This window comes from Thamnophis sirtalis, unplaced genomic scaffold (assembly GCF_051295495.1).
Source record: "Thamnophis sirtalis isolate CommonGarterSnake01/CBP01778 unplaced genomic scaffold, rThaSir2_p1.2 scaffold_1, whole genome shotgun sequence".
In the NCBI taxonomy this organism is placed as follows: domain Eukaryota; kingdom Metazoa; phylum Chordata; class Lepidosauria; order Squamata; family Natricidae; genus Thamnophis; species Thamnophis sirtalis.
Genome location: NW_028261381.1, coordinates 182,425,332 through 182,442,345, shown reverse-complemented (window position 1 = coordinate 182,442,345; position 17,014 = coordinate 182,425,332). Strand labels below are relative to the sequence as shown.

The following is a 17,014-nucleotide window of genomic DNA, read 5'->3' as shown; positions in this document are numbered from 1 at the left end:
GGGCATGGACTACACTCCCCTCGCTGAGGAGGATGGGTTCGGCAGTCTAACATACCAAAAGTAAGGAAGCCGAGAGAGAGAGGGAGGGAGGGAGGGAGAGAGAGAGAGGGAGGGAGAGAGAGAGAGACGACTGGCATAGTTTCAAAAGGGAAGCCCCAGAGCTGGATGGGTTGATCCCTTCTGCCTGGGGAATCCAGGTGAGGGATCCAGGTGGGCAGCACCGCAATCCTGCCCCGCAGGAAGGAAAGCCTTTGCAGAACCCTCCAAGGCCTGTGGGTCTCCCCTCCACCAATGCAGTCAGGAAGGGTCAGAGCCGTGGACCCAGTCCTGGGGTGCCAACACACCCATGGCGACTCCATCAGGGGTGTCCACTGCTCCGCACACCCAGGTAGCACCAAATGCCACGGGGGAAGCATTTCTCAGCCCGTTAACCCAGAGAGAAGAAACAGGCCTGGGGATTCCTGAAGAGACCCCCATATCCCCCCCCTCTCCTTCCTTGGCTAAGAAGTTGCTCCACAGAAGGACAGAGTGCAAAACCCTGACCTCAATAGGGACCTTGGGGCAAATTGGGCGTGCTCTATTCCAAGTGGCTAGTCCTTATGGACTTCTGGACACAAATGCTCTGAGGTCCAAGAGTGGTAGAACCAGCTCACAAACTGCCAGAGAGGCGAAGGTGACTGGCATTGCCATCCCTGATTGCCCAAGGAACAGATCAGAACGCCAGGAAGGGGAAGGGAGGTGGGTCTTGGCAACATGGGTTCTGGGTTCCTCAAGATGTCCAGAGGGACATTCCCACCTCTGTGGTGGAAAGTCACAAACATAGCTGGAGACCCCAGGGACCCTTCCTTCCTCGCACCTAGCAGGACCTAAATCTGAGAGCCCCTCTTTTGTGCCCCCACCGTCTCCCCCCCCCATGGAAGAGGCTTCATTCATACTTATTTGTGAAAGGGGGCAGTCAAAAAAGTCAAGATGGCTGCCATGCCCGCACTATGGAGACAGGGGGAAAAAAGGATAGGACAATATGGATGGGATTAGGATTGGGTTAAATAAGACTTCTCTACATTCCTTTCCTTCCTCTCCTCCATCCTGTCTGTAATTTCTTTGGTCACTCTTGACGGTGTCCAAGGTGTGAAATATTAGTGTGACTTCCTCAACTGCTGCTTCCTCAAAGAGAATTTTGGGGTCTGGAGATGGGGACAGAAGTGGGAGGGGGATGGCAATGAGGATGCTGAATCTCATTATGTTTGTGAACGGGAAAGGAAGAGAAGGGCTATTAAAATGTTGGGAAGACTTGTCGTGAATCCATGTCTTGTGAGGATTGGAGAAAGATGGGGGTGGGTTGAGCTTGCAGGGAAGAAGGTTGAGGGGGGGCACAAGAGGGTCCTCAAAACTCTGAAGGGCTGCCAGCTTGCAAAGAGTTCAGACTTCTCAGAGGCTCCCAAAGGTGAGAGTAGAACGAATGGGATTAAATTTCAAGGATGTAACTATGGATTAAACCAGTGTTTCTCCAACTTGGGCCCCTTGAAGGTGGGTGGACTTCAACTCCCAGAATTCCCCAGCTAGCCAAGATGTCCACTCGTCTTCCAGGGCCCAAGGTTGAGCAACACTGGATTAGATATTAGGAATTTGTTGGGTTAACTTTAGCACACAGTTCCTGCCCCTTTCGTGGAGCTTTTCAGAGACTGGATAGTCTCGGGGGAGTGGACCTGATGACCTCTGAGGTCCAGGATACCCTCCGGGATGCTGAAACGCCAGCCCTTCTTAGTCTACAACCTGTCCCCTAAAAGGAAACTAAGTTACTGGTCCTCAGGATCTCTTTGTGCCGTAAGGATTTTGGGAACATCTGCCTTGTATTAAACCCACTCTATTGGCCTCGTCTTAACGCAGGATGTTTGGCAGGGGTACCTCCCTCCCAGCAGGCCTCAAAGTTTGAACCCGGGGCCTTCTGCCATTCCCCAACAGGTGTCTTGTGTCTGAACGACACACCGATCTTCCCCTCTTAAATTCAGCTCTGCAACATTGAAACGGACTCCATTAAGAAGTTGATGAAATGCCAACAAAAGAATGAGCTTTTTGTACATATCCATCAATATTTTAGACTAAGGTCCATATATATATAATTTTTACACAGTCCTGTTGATCACGGAGCTTGTGCATTAACGTAACATTACGATCCTCGACTGACGAGAGAAGGGAAGAATTCCACAACCTGTCAGCCTCTTCTCCTGCCCGTCTTTCTTTAAAGAAACGAACTCTTGGCCTGACAGACAGGAATTGAGGCCCCGCTTTGGTTCCCAAATGGAATCACTTAACGGAGGACCTCCCAGGCTTCTCCCCGTGCAGACTCTCAGCGGTTGATCCAAGATGTCAGCAGATGCAATCTGTCGAAAATCACAGGCGGGACCCCTTCCTCCTGCACGGAAATCTGGGAATGAGTTAAGCGCCCTCGTTTTTTTTCTCCCCAACCACACAATGTCAGTCCGGAGAAGCCGAGAATACATGTTGGTCAAGACTCAAAAGAACGGCCTTCTGCCTGGTGCCTCATCACCCCTCTGGTCAGAAGGTGGAAGTTATTAAGTGAGGTCCCAAAGTATAGCTATCTCTGCTCCCCAGCTGCTCGGCATATCCTGCCAAAGATGCTGTTTCCTCGGCCGTGAGTCCTTTGGCCCTGGGCCTCCACCACCATCCTTAATGCAGTTGTCCACATCTGGTCCTCTCTCATCTGCTCTCCTTCCGCTTTCCTACTTGGAGGTGCATCCTGGCTGCTACCCCATGGGTGAAGCCTAGGGAGAATGGAGACTCTCTTCCTTCTCGTTGGCGTTTCCTCCTCCCGGTCACACGCAGCCGCATTCCTTGGCCGACACCTCGTTTACGGTGTAGTATCGGTTCCCCGTGTCCAAGAACGAGACGTCGTCCTCGTACGACAACGGTCGGCAGCACGGACGAGCCCGCACCTTCTCCTTCCGGATCTTCCTCATGCTCCGCACATGTTTCAGGGAGACGTCGTAGTTCCGCACGGCCGAGTCGCAGGTCCCGCTGCAGTAGCGGAAGAGGACCGTCTCGTCCGAGTTGTAGCCCAGGCCTAGCTCGCTGATGGTCACCTCCAGCTCCTTGAGGGAGCAGGGTTTGTGGCGGGCCTTGGCGCGCTTCATCCGGTTGCCGGCTTTGGCAAAGAGAGGCAGCTCGTGTCCTCCCGAGTTCATGGATTGGCTGTAGCGCTCGATCAGGGTGGAGATCAGCTGGTGGATTTCCCCCTCCGTGTAGCTCTCAAACAAAGTGCTGTCTGTAATCAGAAGAGGGACAGAGGTCAGCAAGGGGAGAGAAACATGTGCACAGGGGTCGTCTGTGGGAGCTACGTTGGAGACCAATTTGCTTCCAGGTCAACCCAATTCAAGGTGCTGTGGTCACGTTTAAAACCCTGCATGGCTTAGGACTGTGTTATCTAAAGGACCATCTCTTCTTGGTTACACCCCCCTCACCCAGCAGAGCAGGGAGGTAGGGAATGGGTGTGGGTCCCCTCTCCTAACAGAGGGACAAAAGAGAAGGGCCCTCCCTGTGGTGGCTCCCTCCCGATAGAACAGTGTTTCTCAACTTGGCGACTTTAAGTCCCGTGGACTTCAACTCCCAGAATCCCCCAGCCAGCTGTGCTGGGGGATTCTGGGAGTTGAAGTCCACGGGACTTAAAGTCGCCAAGGTTGAGAAACGCTGTTCTATAGAACCTCAGAGCTGCGGTGGCACAGTGGTTAGAGGGCAGTACCGCAGGCGACTTCTGCTGACTGCCGGCTGCCTGCAATTTGGCAGTTCGAATCTCACCAGGCTCAAGGTTGACTCAGCCTTCCGTCCTTCCGAGGTGGGTAAAACGAGGACCCAGATGGTTGGGGGCAAGAGGCTGACTCTGTAAACCGCTTCTCTGTGAAGGGGGCCTATGAGTCTAAGTGCTACCGCTATCATCCCTGGGGAGATAAGGCTACCCCCACCCACCCCCGATTTGACACTCTTTCGCAAGCCCTGAAGCAGGGGTGAAATTCAGCCGGTTCTGACATGCCTCCCCCCCCCCCACAACCCCCTGCCTTGCACGAAACAGAAAAACGTAGAAAGTGACAGCAGAAAAAGATCTAGTGATCCAGTGGATTTTTGCCCTTTGAATTTTGATTTTGGTATAGCAATAGCCCTTAGATTTATATACCACTTTACAGTGCCTTACCGCCCTCTCTAAGCGGTTTACAGAATCAGCCTCTTCTCCCCTAACAACCTGGGTCCTCATTTTTACTGACCTCAGAAGGAAGGACGGAAGCCTGAGTCAGCCGGGTCAGGATCGAACTGCTGGCAGTGAGCAGTGAGTTAAGCTGCAGTGCTGTATCTTAACCTATTGCGCCTCCATGGCTCTGTGTTTCCTTGTTAATTAAGGGGTGTTTTTAAAATTATTTTTATTTATCTTTTTGTGCGAGCTGACGGGCGTGTGTTTATCCCACGCGTGACGAAGCATGCGAAAGTTTGACCACGCTTTTCCCCGCCATGTGCTGGGATAAAGTGTAGCTGACTGCAAATCAGAAGTTTGACTTAGTGCCTTTAAAGTTTTAATGGTCTTAGTTTTATAGTTGTAATATGACTTTTACGGGGCTTCAACTTTTCAGTGGGAGCTGCCCAGAATTCCTTCTAAGCTGGGTGGCCGCATTAAAGTTTTAAACGAATAAATAGATCCTAATCTATTTATTACCTAATCCTAAAAATATTCATTGGTGTCCCAACGAGGCCTCGGGAAGAAAATGAAAGAATCATGATGACAGACTTTATAAGGTCTCATTTAGTGGCCTTTCAAAGTTACGACACCAAGTGGAGATGAAATAATAAGGAAGACTCTGGACTGTGCTGCGATGGGCAAGTTAACAAGTATTTAAGTATTTAATAAATTTATAGGCCGCCCAATCCCGAAGGACTCCGGGCGGCTTACAGAAATACATTTCCAAAAATAAAGAATTAAAAATAGAGAGAATTTTAAAAAAAAACAGATTAAAAGATCACTTCATGCACTCAATCTAGGTGGGGCTGGACCTCATTCATGAGGTCAACAGCCCCAGGCCTGCTGGAATAGCCAGGTCTTAGTAGACTTCCAGAAGGCCGAGAGAGTGGGAAGGGTCTGGATCTCCGGGGGTAGCTCGTTCCATAGGGTCGGAGCGGCTACAGAGAAGGCTCTCCCCCGGGGAGTCGCCAGACGACATTGTCTGGTCAACGGCACCTGGAGAAGGCCCATCCTGTGCGATCTTATCAGCCGTTGGGAGGTATGTGGCAGAAGATGGTCTCATAGATATCCGGGTCCCAGACCATGTAGGGCTTTAAAGGTAATAACCAGCACCTCGAAACGTGTTCGGAACAAAAGAAATCCGAAGGAAAAGAAGAGAGAGAATATTATTTGGTCTGGGGAAAACGGTACAATGACTAACGATAAGTAGCTGAGAAAGATAAAAATTATAAATAAAGGATAAATGTTACACACTTAAACGAGGGATAAAGTTTGTCTGATAAGGTAGATAAGTAAATGATAATGAAATAAGAGGGTTAGAAATGGTGAAACTCAGGGATAAGGGATTAGGAGGAAAAATATTGTATATAAAAATACGTAGCGATCTAAAACTGCTATCAGAAGGAACATCTTCATTCATTCAGCGTGTTGTATAAATGTAGTCTATCTCTTTGTATTTGTGTGTTTAAAATAAAATATATATATTTTTAAAAAAAACAAAGTCACAACAGCCCCCAAAAAGAGACTTACGACCATTTTTCACATCTACGACCTCATGCATGCCCCGTAGCCATGTGTTCAAAATTCGGCCACTGACTCATAGTTATGACGGTTTCTGTGTGTGTGTGTGTGTATGTGATACAATCCCCTTTTGCAACCTTCTGACAAGCCAAATCCGTGGGGGAGACAGAATCACTTAACAACCGGGTCACTCACATCACAACAGGCAGGGATTCGCTTAACAGATGTGGCAAGAAAGATCGTGAAACGGGACGAAACTCGCTTAGCAACCGTCTCGCTGAGCAAGGTAAGTTTCGGGCACGACCGTGGTCGTGAATTGAGGACCACCTGTGCCTATGAAGCTGGGCCAAGATTCTTTACATGTGCGCAAGCTGACCGGCTCTCTGGAGCGTGTAAACATACGCGCCTGTAGGGATTACAGATTGTGCCTTGCATAATGTCCGCCCTGTTTAATGAACGTTCAAAATGATGGTGGCACTGAAGAAGTACTATTACGACCATCCCAGCATCCCCCACAGTCTTGTGATCGAGATAGGGGCTCTGCAACCACCAGATGTTTATAACCCTCGCAGCATCCGGTGATCAGATTCACAGATTGAGTTGGAAGGGACCTTGGAGGTCATCTAGTCCAACCCCCACCCACCCAAGCAGGAGACCCTACACCATTTCTGACAGATGGAAATCCAATCTCCTCTTGAAAGCCTCCAGGGATGAAGCTCCCACAACTTCTGGAGGCAACTTCTCTTCCATGGGTTGATTGTTCTCACTGTCAGGAAATTCCTCCTTATTTCCAGGTTGAATCTCTCTCCATCCATTCTTCCTTCTTTGGCCTTCGGGTGCCTTGGAGAATAGCTTGACCCCCTAACTCCTCTCTGTGGCAGCCCCTCCCTCAAATATTGGAAGATGCTCTCCTGTCTCCCCTGGTCCTTCTTTTCATTTAACTAGACATATCCCCAGTTCCTGCAACTGTTCTTCGTATGTTTTATCCTCCAGTCCCCTAATCCTCTTTCTTGCTCTTCTCTGCACTCTTTCCAGAGTCCCAACGTCTTTTCTACATCATGGTGATCACAACTGGGTGCAGTACTCTAGGTGTGGACTTACTGAGGCTTTACAAAGTGGTATTAGCACCTCCCTTAATCTTGATTGTATCCCCCTGTTAATGCAACTTATTATTGCATTGGCTTATTTGGCTGCCGCTGCAGTTGAGTTCATTTTAGCTGCTTAAAGGCTCCAAGATCCCCCTCACAGTGACTGCAATGAAGCCAGGTTTCTCCCAATCGACATATATTTTAGGCCTTGGGACAATGGTTAGCCACTGGACAGACCAAGATCCACCTGACTGCCCTTGATATCATCCCCCCAAAAGGAGATTTCAAACACTTCAAAGGCCAGGCAGACTCCATCCACGATTTTGCAAGTCAAACAGGGCTCTGACATCCCTCGGCTTACGACAGTTCCATTTAGTGTCCCTTCGAAGTAACAACGGCACTGAAAAAAAGTGACTTATGACTGTGTTTCACACCTATGACCATTGCGGTATCCCCACGGTCACGCGATTAGAATCCAGGCGCCCGGCAACCAGGGATGGAGGCCCCCACAACCTCTGGTGGCCAGCTGTTCCTCTGGCGAATTGTCCTCACTGTGAGGAAGTTTCTCCTAAGCTGCAGGTTGCTTCTCTCCTTGATTAGTGTCCATCCGTTGCTTCCTAACTTGCCCTTTGGCACTTTGGAGAATAATAAGGTGAACCCCCCCCCCCTGTTCTTTGGGGAAGCACCTCAAATGCACCGGATCACTGCTATCATACCCTAGTCTTCGCTTGGGCGAAGAAATCCAGAGGCTGGTACACCTGTGGGTGCCTGGCTACCTGGTCTCCAGGTTGGGATTCAAATAATTTAACAACCGGTTCTCTGCCCTAATGACCAGCTGGGTAGGCGGGGCTCGGTGGTCATGTGATCTTGTGGGCGTCGCCAAGTCAATGCCACTCAGATCGATGGGCACTTCGCCTTAGTTGTTATAATGGTAATAAGGGTTAGCTCCTGCCACATACCTCCCAACAACCCATAAGATCTCACAGGCTGGGCCTCCTTCGGGTACCGTCAACCGGGCAATGCCGGTTGGCGACCCCTCGGGGGAGGGCTTTCTCTGTAGCTGCTCCAACCCTGTGGAACGATCTACCCGCAGAGATCCGGACCCTTCCCACTCTCTCGGCCTTCTGGAAATAGCAATAGCAGTAGACTTATATACCGCTTCATAGGCCTTTCAGCCCTCTCTAAGCGGTTTACAGAGAGTCAGCATATTGCCCCCAACAAGCTGGGTCCTCATTTTACCCACCTCGGAAGGATGGAAGGCTGAGTCAACCCTGAGCCGGTGAGATTTGAACCGCTGAACTAGCAGTAGCCTGCAGTGCTGCATTTAACCACTGCGCCACCTCGGCTCTTAATGGAAAGCCATTAAAACCTGGCTGTTCCGGCAGGTCTGGGGCTGTTGACTCTAAAATACGGTCCAGCCCCATTTAGAACGGAGTGTATGGTGTATTGTTTTTTAAATCTACCTTTTTTTCCCCCCTGTATTTTATTTTTGATTTTGTTTCTGCATTGTAAGCCGCCTGGAGATTGGGTGGCATATAAATGTTATTAAACTCTAAACTCTAGCTGGAGAGGCAGTTTCTGTAAGCAGGGTGATAAAGATTAGGCTAGAAACAACACCAGAATGTTCCCTTCCTGCCTTCCTTACAGCAATGTTTCTCAACCTTGGCAACTTGAAGATGTCCAGACTTCAACTCCCAGAATTCCCCAGCCAGCATTCGCTGGCTGGGGAATTCTGGGAGTTGAAGTCCGGACATCTTCAAGTTGCCAATGTTGAGAAACACTGCCTTACAGGATTAGCCCTGTAAAGTGGGGAAAAAACCAAAAGATTTATTCCAAAAAACCGGTTCTCCGAACTGCTTAGAAAGTTACCAACCGGTTCTCCCGAATCGGTGCGAACTGCCTGAATCCCACCACTGCAGCACTCCCACAAGCGGGAAGATCAGCTGGCAAGCATGCCCACGTGCGCAAAGAGAGGGCTCTGCCTGCCACCTCTGGCACCTGTGCCATGGCTTGGTCATCACTGCCCTAGTCCTTCTTTTCATTAAACGAGACATCCAACAATCCCAGCAACGGTTCTTTGTACTGTTTTAGCCTGCAGCCCAGGGGTGGGCGTCCTGCGTCCTAGGAAGCATCAGCGACTCAGGCCCGCCACGCAACGCCAACCTGTTCTCCTACGGCGGCGCCATCCGCGTAGAACAATTTTCATTCCCCACATTTAATTCTTTTTCTTAACGTTTTGCGCGTGCGCAAACCCATTTATGTGCAAATGCGCGCCCGCGCAGAGCGCACATCAGGGGTTGCGCGCGGGTGCAAGATTTGCACGCGCGCTTGCCGCCGTCCCCTAATCCTCTTGGTTGCTCTTCTCTGCACTCTCTCTCTCGAGTCTCCACCTCTTTTTTTAATATCGTGGCAGCCAAAATATTGGGCGCAAATATTCCAAGTGTGCTCGTACCAAGGCATTGTAAAGAGGTAACCCGTCAAAAGCGCGGAGGACAAAATCGCGCTCGATGAAAGCGTGCATGTGACGTCATCACAGCGCGACGAAAAAAATTAAAAATTGAAATAAAATTAAAAATTGAAATAAAATTAAAATTAAAGCAAGCCGATTCACATAAAGGTAAAGGTTAGGTTTAGGGTTAGGGTTAGGGTTAGAGCGTTAGCGTTAGGTTTAGCGTTAGGTTAAGGGTTAGCGTTAGGTTTAGCGTTACGTTAACGGTTAGGTTTAGGGTTAGATTTAGGGTTAGGTTAAGGGTTAGGTTTAGGGTTAGGTTTAGGGTTAGATTTAGGGTTAGATTAAGGGTTAGGTTTAGGGTTAGGTTTAGGGTTAGGTTTGGGGGGGTTAGGGTAAGGTTTTAGCTTTATTTTTACATTTTTCGATCACAGCGCGATGTTTTCGTCGCGCTGTGATGACATCAAATGCGCGCTTTCGTCGAGCGCGATTTTGTCCTCCGCGATTTTGTGGTGGAACCAAAAAGACTTAAGACCACGCACTTGTTTTGTTCCCCGAACTCCATTAATTCCACTGATGTTCTGCAAAGGACTCCATGCCCCCCTACAGAGCTGCTGCAATGCTTGAGGATTGGTAATAAGCATGAATAAACATTTGACTAATCCCATTTCAAAGGCCAACTCAGCTCGTGCCGTGAAGACAGTTCTGACTCTGGAATCTGAGACAGGAAGCCAAGAACCGCTTACTCAAAGGCAGACATCCCCTCGGACCAAATTCCCATGAAGTGAGTCAATCTGTAGAATGTCAAGCAACAAAAGATTTCTACCCAGCTTTGCACACTAACGTGCTGGACACCTCATCCAGCCCGGGGTCCTGTTTCCAAGCCTTACATGTCTGCGCAGCGGGTTACTGTATACACAATCAAAATCACGTATTAGTGTTGTTGTTGTTAGTTGCGAAGTCGTGTCGGACCCATCACGACCCCATGGACAACGTTCCTCCAGGCCTCCCTGTCGTCTCCCATCCTCCGGAGTCCATTGAAACTCACGCTGGCTGCTTCGGTGACTCCATCCAGCCACCTCCTTCTCTGCCATCCCCTTCTTCTTCTTTTGCCCTCCATCGTTCCCAGCATGAGGCTCTTCTCCAGGGAGTCCTTCTTCCTTCTCATTAGGTGGCCAAAGTCTTTTGAGTTTCCTCTTCAGGATCTGGCCTTCTAAAGAGCAGTCAGGGTGGATCTCCTCTAGGACTGACCGCTTGGATGGCCTTGCAGTCCAAGGGACTCAATGCAGGAGTCTTCTCCAGCCCCAGAGTTCAAAGGCCTCCATTCTTTGGCTTCCTTCCTTCTCATTAGGTGGCCAAAGTCTTTGAGTTTCCTCTTCAGGATCTGGCTTTCTAAAGAGCAGCCAGGGTGGATCTCCTCTAGGGCTGACCGGTTGGATGGCCTTGTGGTCCAAGGGACTCAATGCAGGAGTCTTCTTCTCCAGCACCAGAGTTCAAGGGCCTCCATTCTTTGGTTTCCTTCCTTCTCATCAGGTGGCCAAAGCATTTGAGTTTCCTCTTCAGGATCTGGCCTTCTAAAGAGCAGCCAGGGTGGATCTCCTCTAGGGCTGACCGGTTGGATGGCCTTGCAGTCCAAGGGACTCAATGCAGGAGTCTTCCTCTCCAGCACCAGAGTTCAAAGGCCTCCATTCTTTGGCTTCCTTCCTTCTCATGAGGTGGCCAAAGCATTTGAGTTTCCTCTTCAGGATCTGGCCTTCTAAAGAGCAGCCAGGGTGGATCTCCTCTAGGGCTGACCGCTTGGATGGCCTTGCAGTCCAAGGGACTCAATGCAGGAGTCTTCCTCTCCAGCCCCAGAGTTCAAGGGCCTCCATTCTTTGGTGCTCAGCCCTCCTTGTGGTCCAACCTTCACAGCCACCCGTTGCAACTGGGGAAACCATAAGCCTTGACTAGATGAGCTTTTGTTGGCAGGGTGAGGTCTCTGCTTTTTAGGATGCTGTCTAGATTTGCCATAACTTTCCTCCCCAGGAGCAAGTGTCTCTTAATTTCTTGGCTGCCGTCCCCATCTGCGGAGATCTTGGAGCCCAGGAAAATCTGTTGCTACCTCCATTTCTTCCCCATCTATTTGCCAGGAATTGAGAGGGCCGGATGCCATGATATTAGTTTTCTTAATGTTGAGTTTCAAGTCAACTTTCGCACACTCCTCCTTCACCCGCATCAAGAGGCTCTTTAGCTCCTCTTCACTTTCTGCCATTAAGAGCACTAGACGTTTTAGTACCACTTTATAAAATCTTAGTGAGAGAAGCACCTGGAATATTGCATCCAGTTTTGGTCACCACATTAACAAAGAAGACGTTGATGAGAGATATAAACGAGACTGGAAAAAATGGATTGACTATATACAAAACAAATAGGGGACTAAGAAATTACAGATAGCCTATGCTTAAGATTAGGAATAATCTAAACTGCTTAAAGTTAGTGCAACAGGAAGAAGCTGAGTTTAATGCAGAGATGTTATTAACTTCTTTTTTTTATTTCCTTTGTCTTAATATATTTTAGACTGTATTTGTTAAAAACCTATACCGTGTACGGGCTCTGGGAAGTCGGGGGGGGGGGAGGGAGGTGGGGTGTTAGGGGGGGGGATATATAGTATGTATTAGATTTTAAAGTAACGCGATTGCACTTGTATACTGTTGCTCTTTAATTCCACTGTAAAAATAGGACAAGCTGAATATATTAATAGATAGTAGAAATACACCGAAGGGAGGAGTAGAGGGATAGAAGAAAGAGGGGTAGAGAGGGTGGGAGAGAGGACTGGAGGGAGGGGGAGAAGGAAGGGAGGGAGTGTACCGGGAGAGAGGAGTGGTAGAGGGGGAGGGGAAGTAGGGTAGAGGGGAATGATGGAGGGAAGAGGGAAAGTTGGAGGGGGGCGAAAGAAAGGGTGTATGGAGGGTCGAAGAGGTACATTGGGTTTCTATTTTGGGGGGTATTGTTGACAAGAGGAATGGCTGTGTTTATTGTTTAATGTTATATGGCCCCGGTTATGCACAGTATATATGTGACTGTATGAAAATGAAAATGGAAAAATAAAAACACATTTACAACAACAAAGAAGATGTTGGAACTTTGGAAAAACTGCAAAGAAGCCTGGAGACTAAAACATATGAAGAATGGTTGCAGGATTTCGATTTGGCCAGTCTAGGTCAAAGGGGGGGGGCTGATAGCAGTCTTCCAGTATTTGAGGGGCTGCCCCAAAGAGGAAGGGGTTAACTTGTTCTCCAAAGCACCAGAAGGCAAAGCAAGAAACAACAGATGGAAATTACTCAAGGAGAGAAGCAACATGGAATTAAGGAGAAACTTCCTAACAGTGAGGACAATTAGTCAGTGGGATGACTTGCCTTCAGAAGTTGTGGGTGCTTCAATCACTGGAGGTTTTCAAGAAGAGATTGGACAACCACTTGTCTGAAATAGCATAGGATCTCCTGCTTGAGCAGGGGACTGGACTAGAAGACCTCCAAGGTCCCTTCCAGCTCTATTCCGAATTGAATTGTTCCGCTGCACTTCCAGCCTTTCAGAAGCACTCCCTAATCCTTCAAGGTTTGATTTAATTACCCACGCAGATCCACCCAGATCAGCTGCTTCTCGTACGAGTCTCATTCCTACACAAGCGTACAATTAAATCCAAATAAAATCTCACCATAAATAGCAGAGAAAAAAGAAAAAAAAATGTATCCCAGCCTTTGTTTTCTGCACAAACAGCCACAATTCCACTTAATCCTTTGTTCCCACTGACTCGGGAGGCGGGATCTGGATTTAATTGCAAAAAGGGTTATGCGGATTACCCTTCCGCAAAGCAGCTGATTGGGCTAGATCTGGGTCTTCCCTTGCAGCAATCTTGGTGTGATTAACTGATTATCTCTGTTTTAGATGTCGGTTTCCATCGGAGAGAAGCCCTTTTGGAAAAGTGGCTCTGCCTATTTTAATGAAAAGAAGAACTAGGGGTGACATGATAGCAACTTCCACAGTGGCGAAATTCAATTTTTTTTTACTACCCTTCTGTGGGCGTGGGTATGGTGTGGCTTGGTGGGCGTGGCAGGGGAAGGATACTGCAAAATCTCCATTCAGTCCCCAATCCGGAGCCAGCCAGAGGTGGCTTTTGCCGGTTCTCCGAACTATTCAAAATTTCCACTACCAGTTCTCCAAACTACTCAAAATTTCTGCTACTGGTTCTCCGAACTACTCAAAATTTCTGCTACTGGTTCTCCAAACTACTCAAAATTTCTGCTACTGGTTCTCCGAACTACTCAAAATTTCCACTACTGGTTCTCCGAACTACTCAAAATTTCTGCTACTGATTCTCCAAACTACTCAAAATTTCCGCTACCAGTTCTCTGAACTACTCAAAATTTCCGCTACCAGTTCTCCAAACTATTCAAAATTTCTGCTACCGGTTCTCCAAACTACTCAAAATTTCCGCTACCAGTTCTCCAAACTACTCAAAATTTCCGCTACCAGTTCTCCAAACTACTCAAAATTTCCGCTACCGGTCCTCCGAACTACTCAAAATTTCTGCTACCAGTTTTCCGAACTATTCAAAATTTCCACTACTGGTTCTCCAGAACCGGTCAGAACCTGCTAGATTTCACCCGTGATCTTCCAATATTTGAGGGGCTTCCCCAGAGACAAGGGGGTCAACCTATTCTCCAAAGTACCGGGAGAAGAAACAATGGGTGGAAACTAATCAAGGAGAGAAGCAACCTGGAACTAAGGAGAAATTTCCCAACACCGAGAACAATCAACCAGTGGAACTGCTTGCCACCAGACACTGTAGCTGCTTCAACACTGGAGGTTTTTAAGAAGAGACTGGACAGCCATTCATCCCAAATGGTCTGGGCTCTATACTATTAGAGAGAAGATGAGAGAAGGCCAACTCTGCTGATTGGACATGTCCAGAGAGCAGCACCTTCCGCCATTGCCAAGACAGCCTACCAACTGGAAGCCAATGGCCAATTAGGGACTTGTGCGTCAGGTGTCCAAATGAAGTCAGAGACACTGACATAAACTTGTAGTTTTATATCAACAAATGTAGTTCTCATCTATATTCACAGCAGACAAGATAGTCAGGAACACAGGAACATCATGAGGTAAATCAAAAGGTATACAGAGCACACGAAGAAAAAGGCGGGGGGGATCCACTTTTCACCCACAGCAACCAATCACAGTGTAGATTGCCACATACACGAGCAGATAATATCATCAGGAACACAGGAATATTGTGAGGTAAATCCAAAAGTATACACAGAAGAAAAAAGGCAGGGGGGGGAAACTCCGCTGTTACACCCACATCAACCAATCATAGCATAGATTGCCTCATGTATAAGCAGATTTTTTAGTCAGGAACATAGAAAAATCATGAGGTAAATCAAAAAGTATACACAGGGAAAAAAGGCGGGGGGGGGGAAGAAACTCCTCTTTTACATCCACATCAACCAGTCATAGCATAGATCGCCTCATGTATAAGCAGATTTTTTAGTCAGGAACATAGAAACATCATGAGGTAAATCAAAAAGTATACACAGGGAAAAAAGGCGGGGGGGAAAGAAACTCCTTTTTTACATCCACATCAACCAATCATAGCATAGATTGCTTCATACATGAGCAGACTAGATAGTCAGAAGCACAGGGACATCATGAGGTAAATCAAAAAGTATATACAGAAGAAAAAGGCAGGGAGGAAAGGAAAACTCCCCCTTTACAGGCCACCAATCACAGCTCAGATTGCCTCATGCATGAACCAGCACTCTCCTACCAATCAACTACAACTATGTGTTGTGGCCCCATTATATACTACTCTAGCTACTAAATTAAATAGCCTAACATAAACTAACAGCCTGAGGCCAACTGGAACTTAAGAGTACATGTCAGGCATGAAATCCTCTTACCTTCGCTACCGATTCGGAACCGGAAGCACATCCGTGAAGACATCTGGGTGGGTGGGCGGAGCCTCCCACTGCGGCCACTACCGGTTTGCCCGAACCGGGGTGAACCAGCAGAATACCACCTCTGGTACATGTAGTCCTCAACTTAAGACCATAACTGAGTCCAAAATCTCTGTTCCTAAGTGAGCCATTTGTTAAGTGAGTTTTGCCCCATTTTACGACCTTTCTTGCCACAGCTGTTAAGTGAATCACTGCAGTTGTAAAGTTAGTAACACGGTAGTCAAGTGAGCCTAACTTTCCCATTGACTTTGCATGTCGGAAGGTTGTAAGAGGGGATCACACATGACCCCAGGACACTGTAACCGTCATAAGTGCAAGTCAGTTGCCAAGCATCTGAATGTTGATCACATGAGCATGGGGATGCTGTAATGGTTGTAAGTGTGAAATGAGTCATAAGTCACCTTTTTTTGTGATGCTGTAACTTCAAACGGTCACTCAGGGAACGGTTGCAAGTCGAGGACCTGTAGAAGATCAGCTGAGATCAGGCCACCCGCAGGCCCTCGGAGTGGGATAAAACCCCTCAAAAGCGATGTCCCCCATTCCTGGACACACCCGTTGCACCAGAGAGAGAAAAGGAAGATCAGACACAATGACTTACACTGGGAGATCAGCGACCTGCGGCGTCCCAGCTCCCGTGGAAACCTTCTGGATCCCTGGGCCAACGAGGGAGAGGAGGAGGCGTCCGTGGCGGCAGTTCTGGAGAACAGCGACAAAGGGAAGGCAGCGGATTTGAGGCTCCGGCTGAGCACGTCTCTACAAATCAAAACGGAGAGCATGGAGCCGAAAACCATGATGCCTATGGCTGCAAACTTCCATACCTTCATCTTAGACCCAGTCAGGACATTGGAAATCTGGAAGACAGTCAAAAGCAACAGGCTTAATTCCACCTGTCCTCCCCGAAGATGCCACACCGGCAAAAATCCCAGGAAGTTGCACCCAGGGTTGACTTTTTCCCCACCACCATTTGACCCTGTCGAATGCAAACTCCCCAAGAGTCTACGGTGGGAAGAGCCAACCGCGTCCCCTGCTAGAAAACGGTGCCGCATTTGCAGAACCCCTGACTAATAAAGGACTTCTCGTTTTCCCACTTTGTGTATCCTTTCACCCCAACTGAATGTTAGATTGCGCCTTTAGCAGCAGCACCGGCATATAAATGAATAAGTCCATTTATTTCTTGCCCTCAGCCATTGCCCTTGGCTCTCTGTGCTACGGGGTTTATCAAACTATTGAAAAGTATAGGTGTAAAAAGAATGCGGAATGATTTATGTTGTTTAAACTTTGTTAGAAGGGACTACTTTAAAACAGAAGGTTAACTGACTCTTGCTGAAAGTATTATTTGAATATGTGGAATGACCCATGCTATTTAACTCTTATTAGAAGGGAAAGTTGGTTGAAATTACTTTGAGTTAGATTTTAAACAAATGTCAGCATAAACTTGACAGTGGTAAATATCAGACAAGTAAGGGATGAGGGTAAAATGCATGTGGAATGAACTACGTTATTTAAATCCTATTGGAAGAGAAAGTCGGTTGGAATTATCTTAAGATAGAAATTGATTTCTGTGTAAAGTAATACTTGATCTACGCTGCTTAAATTTTACTAAGAAGGGGAAGCTTGGTTAGATTATTTTGAATTATTGCTTGAAAAGGAGGTTAAGAAAGATCATTTACGCTGTTTAAATTTTATTAGAAGGGAAAGTTTGATTACTCTTCTGTAAAGT

General features: G+C 47.8%; 1 protein-coding gene across 1 annotated transcript; it reads right to left on the bottom strand.

The window, feature by feature from the left end:
* Nucleotides 1-1,033: 1,033 nt before the first annotated feature.
* Nucleotides 1,034-16,447, bottom strand: NRTN (neurturin). Its single transcript, XM_087703410.1, has 2 exons — nucleotides 15,893-16,447; nucleotides 1,034-3,283 (listed from the first exon to the last, which is right to left on the bottom strand). Exons 1-2 carry the CDS (start codon nucleotides 16,338-16,340, stop codon nucleotides 2,835-2,837), a joined length of 897 nt encoding a protein of 298 aa, XP_087559536.1. The 5' UTR covers nucleotides 16,341-16,447; the 3' UTR covers nucleotides 1,034-2,834.
* Between the last annotated feature and the right edge of the window lie 567 nt (nucleotides 16,448-17,014).

What these genes read in the sequence shown, in the direction of transcription:
- NRTN (XM_087703410.1), bottom strand. Translation starts at nt 16,340, where the DNA reads ATGCGGCACCGTTTTCTAGCAGGGGACGCGGTTGGCTCTTCCCACCGT. An exon ending in CAGGTCGCTGATCTCCCAGT is followed by an intron (nt 3,284 to 15,892) that starts GTAAGTCATTGT and finishes TTCTGATTACAG; the next exon opens with ACAGCACTTTGTTTGAGAGC.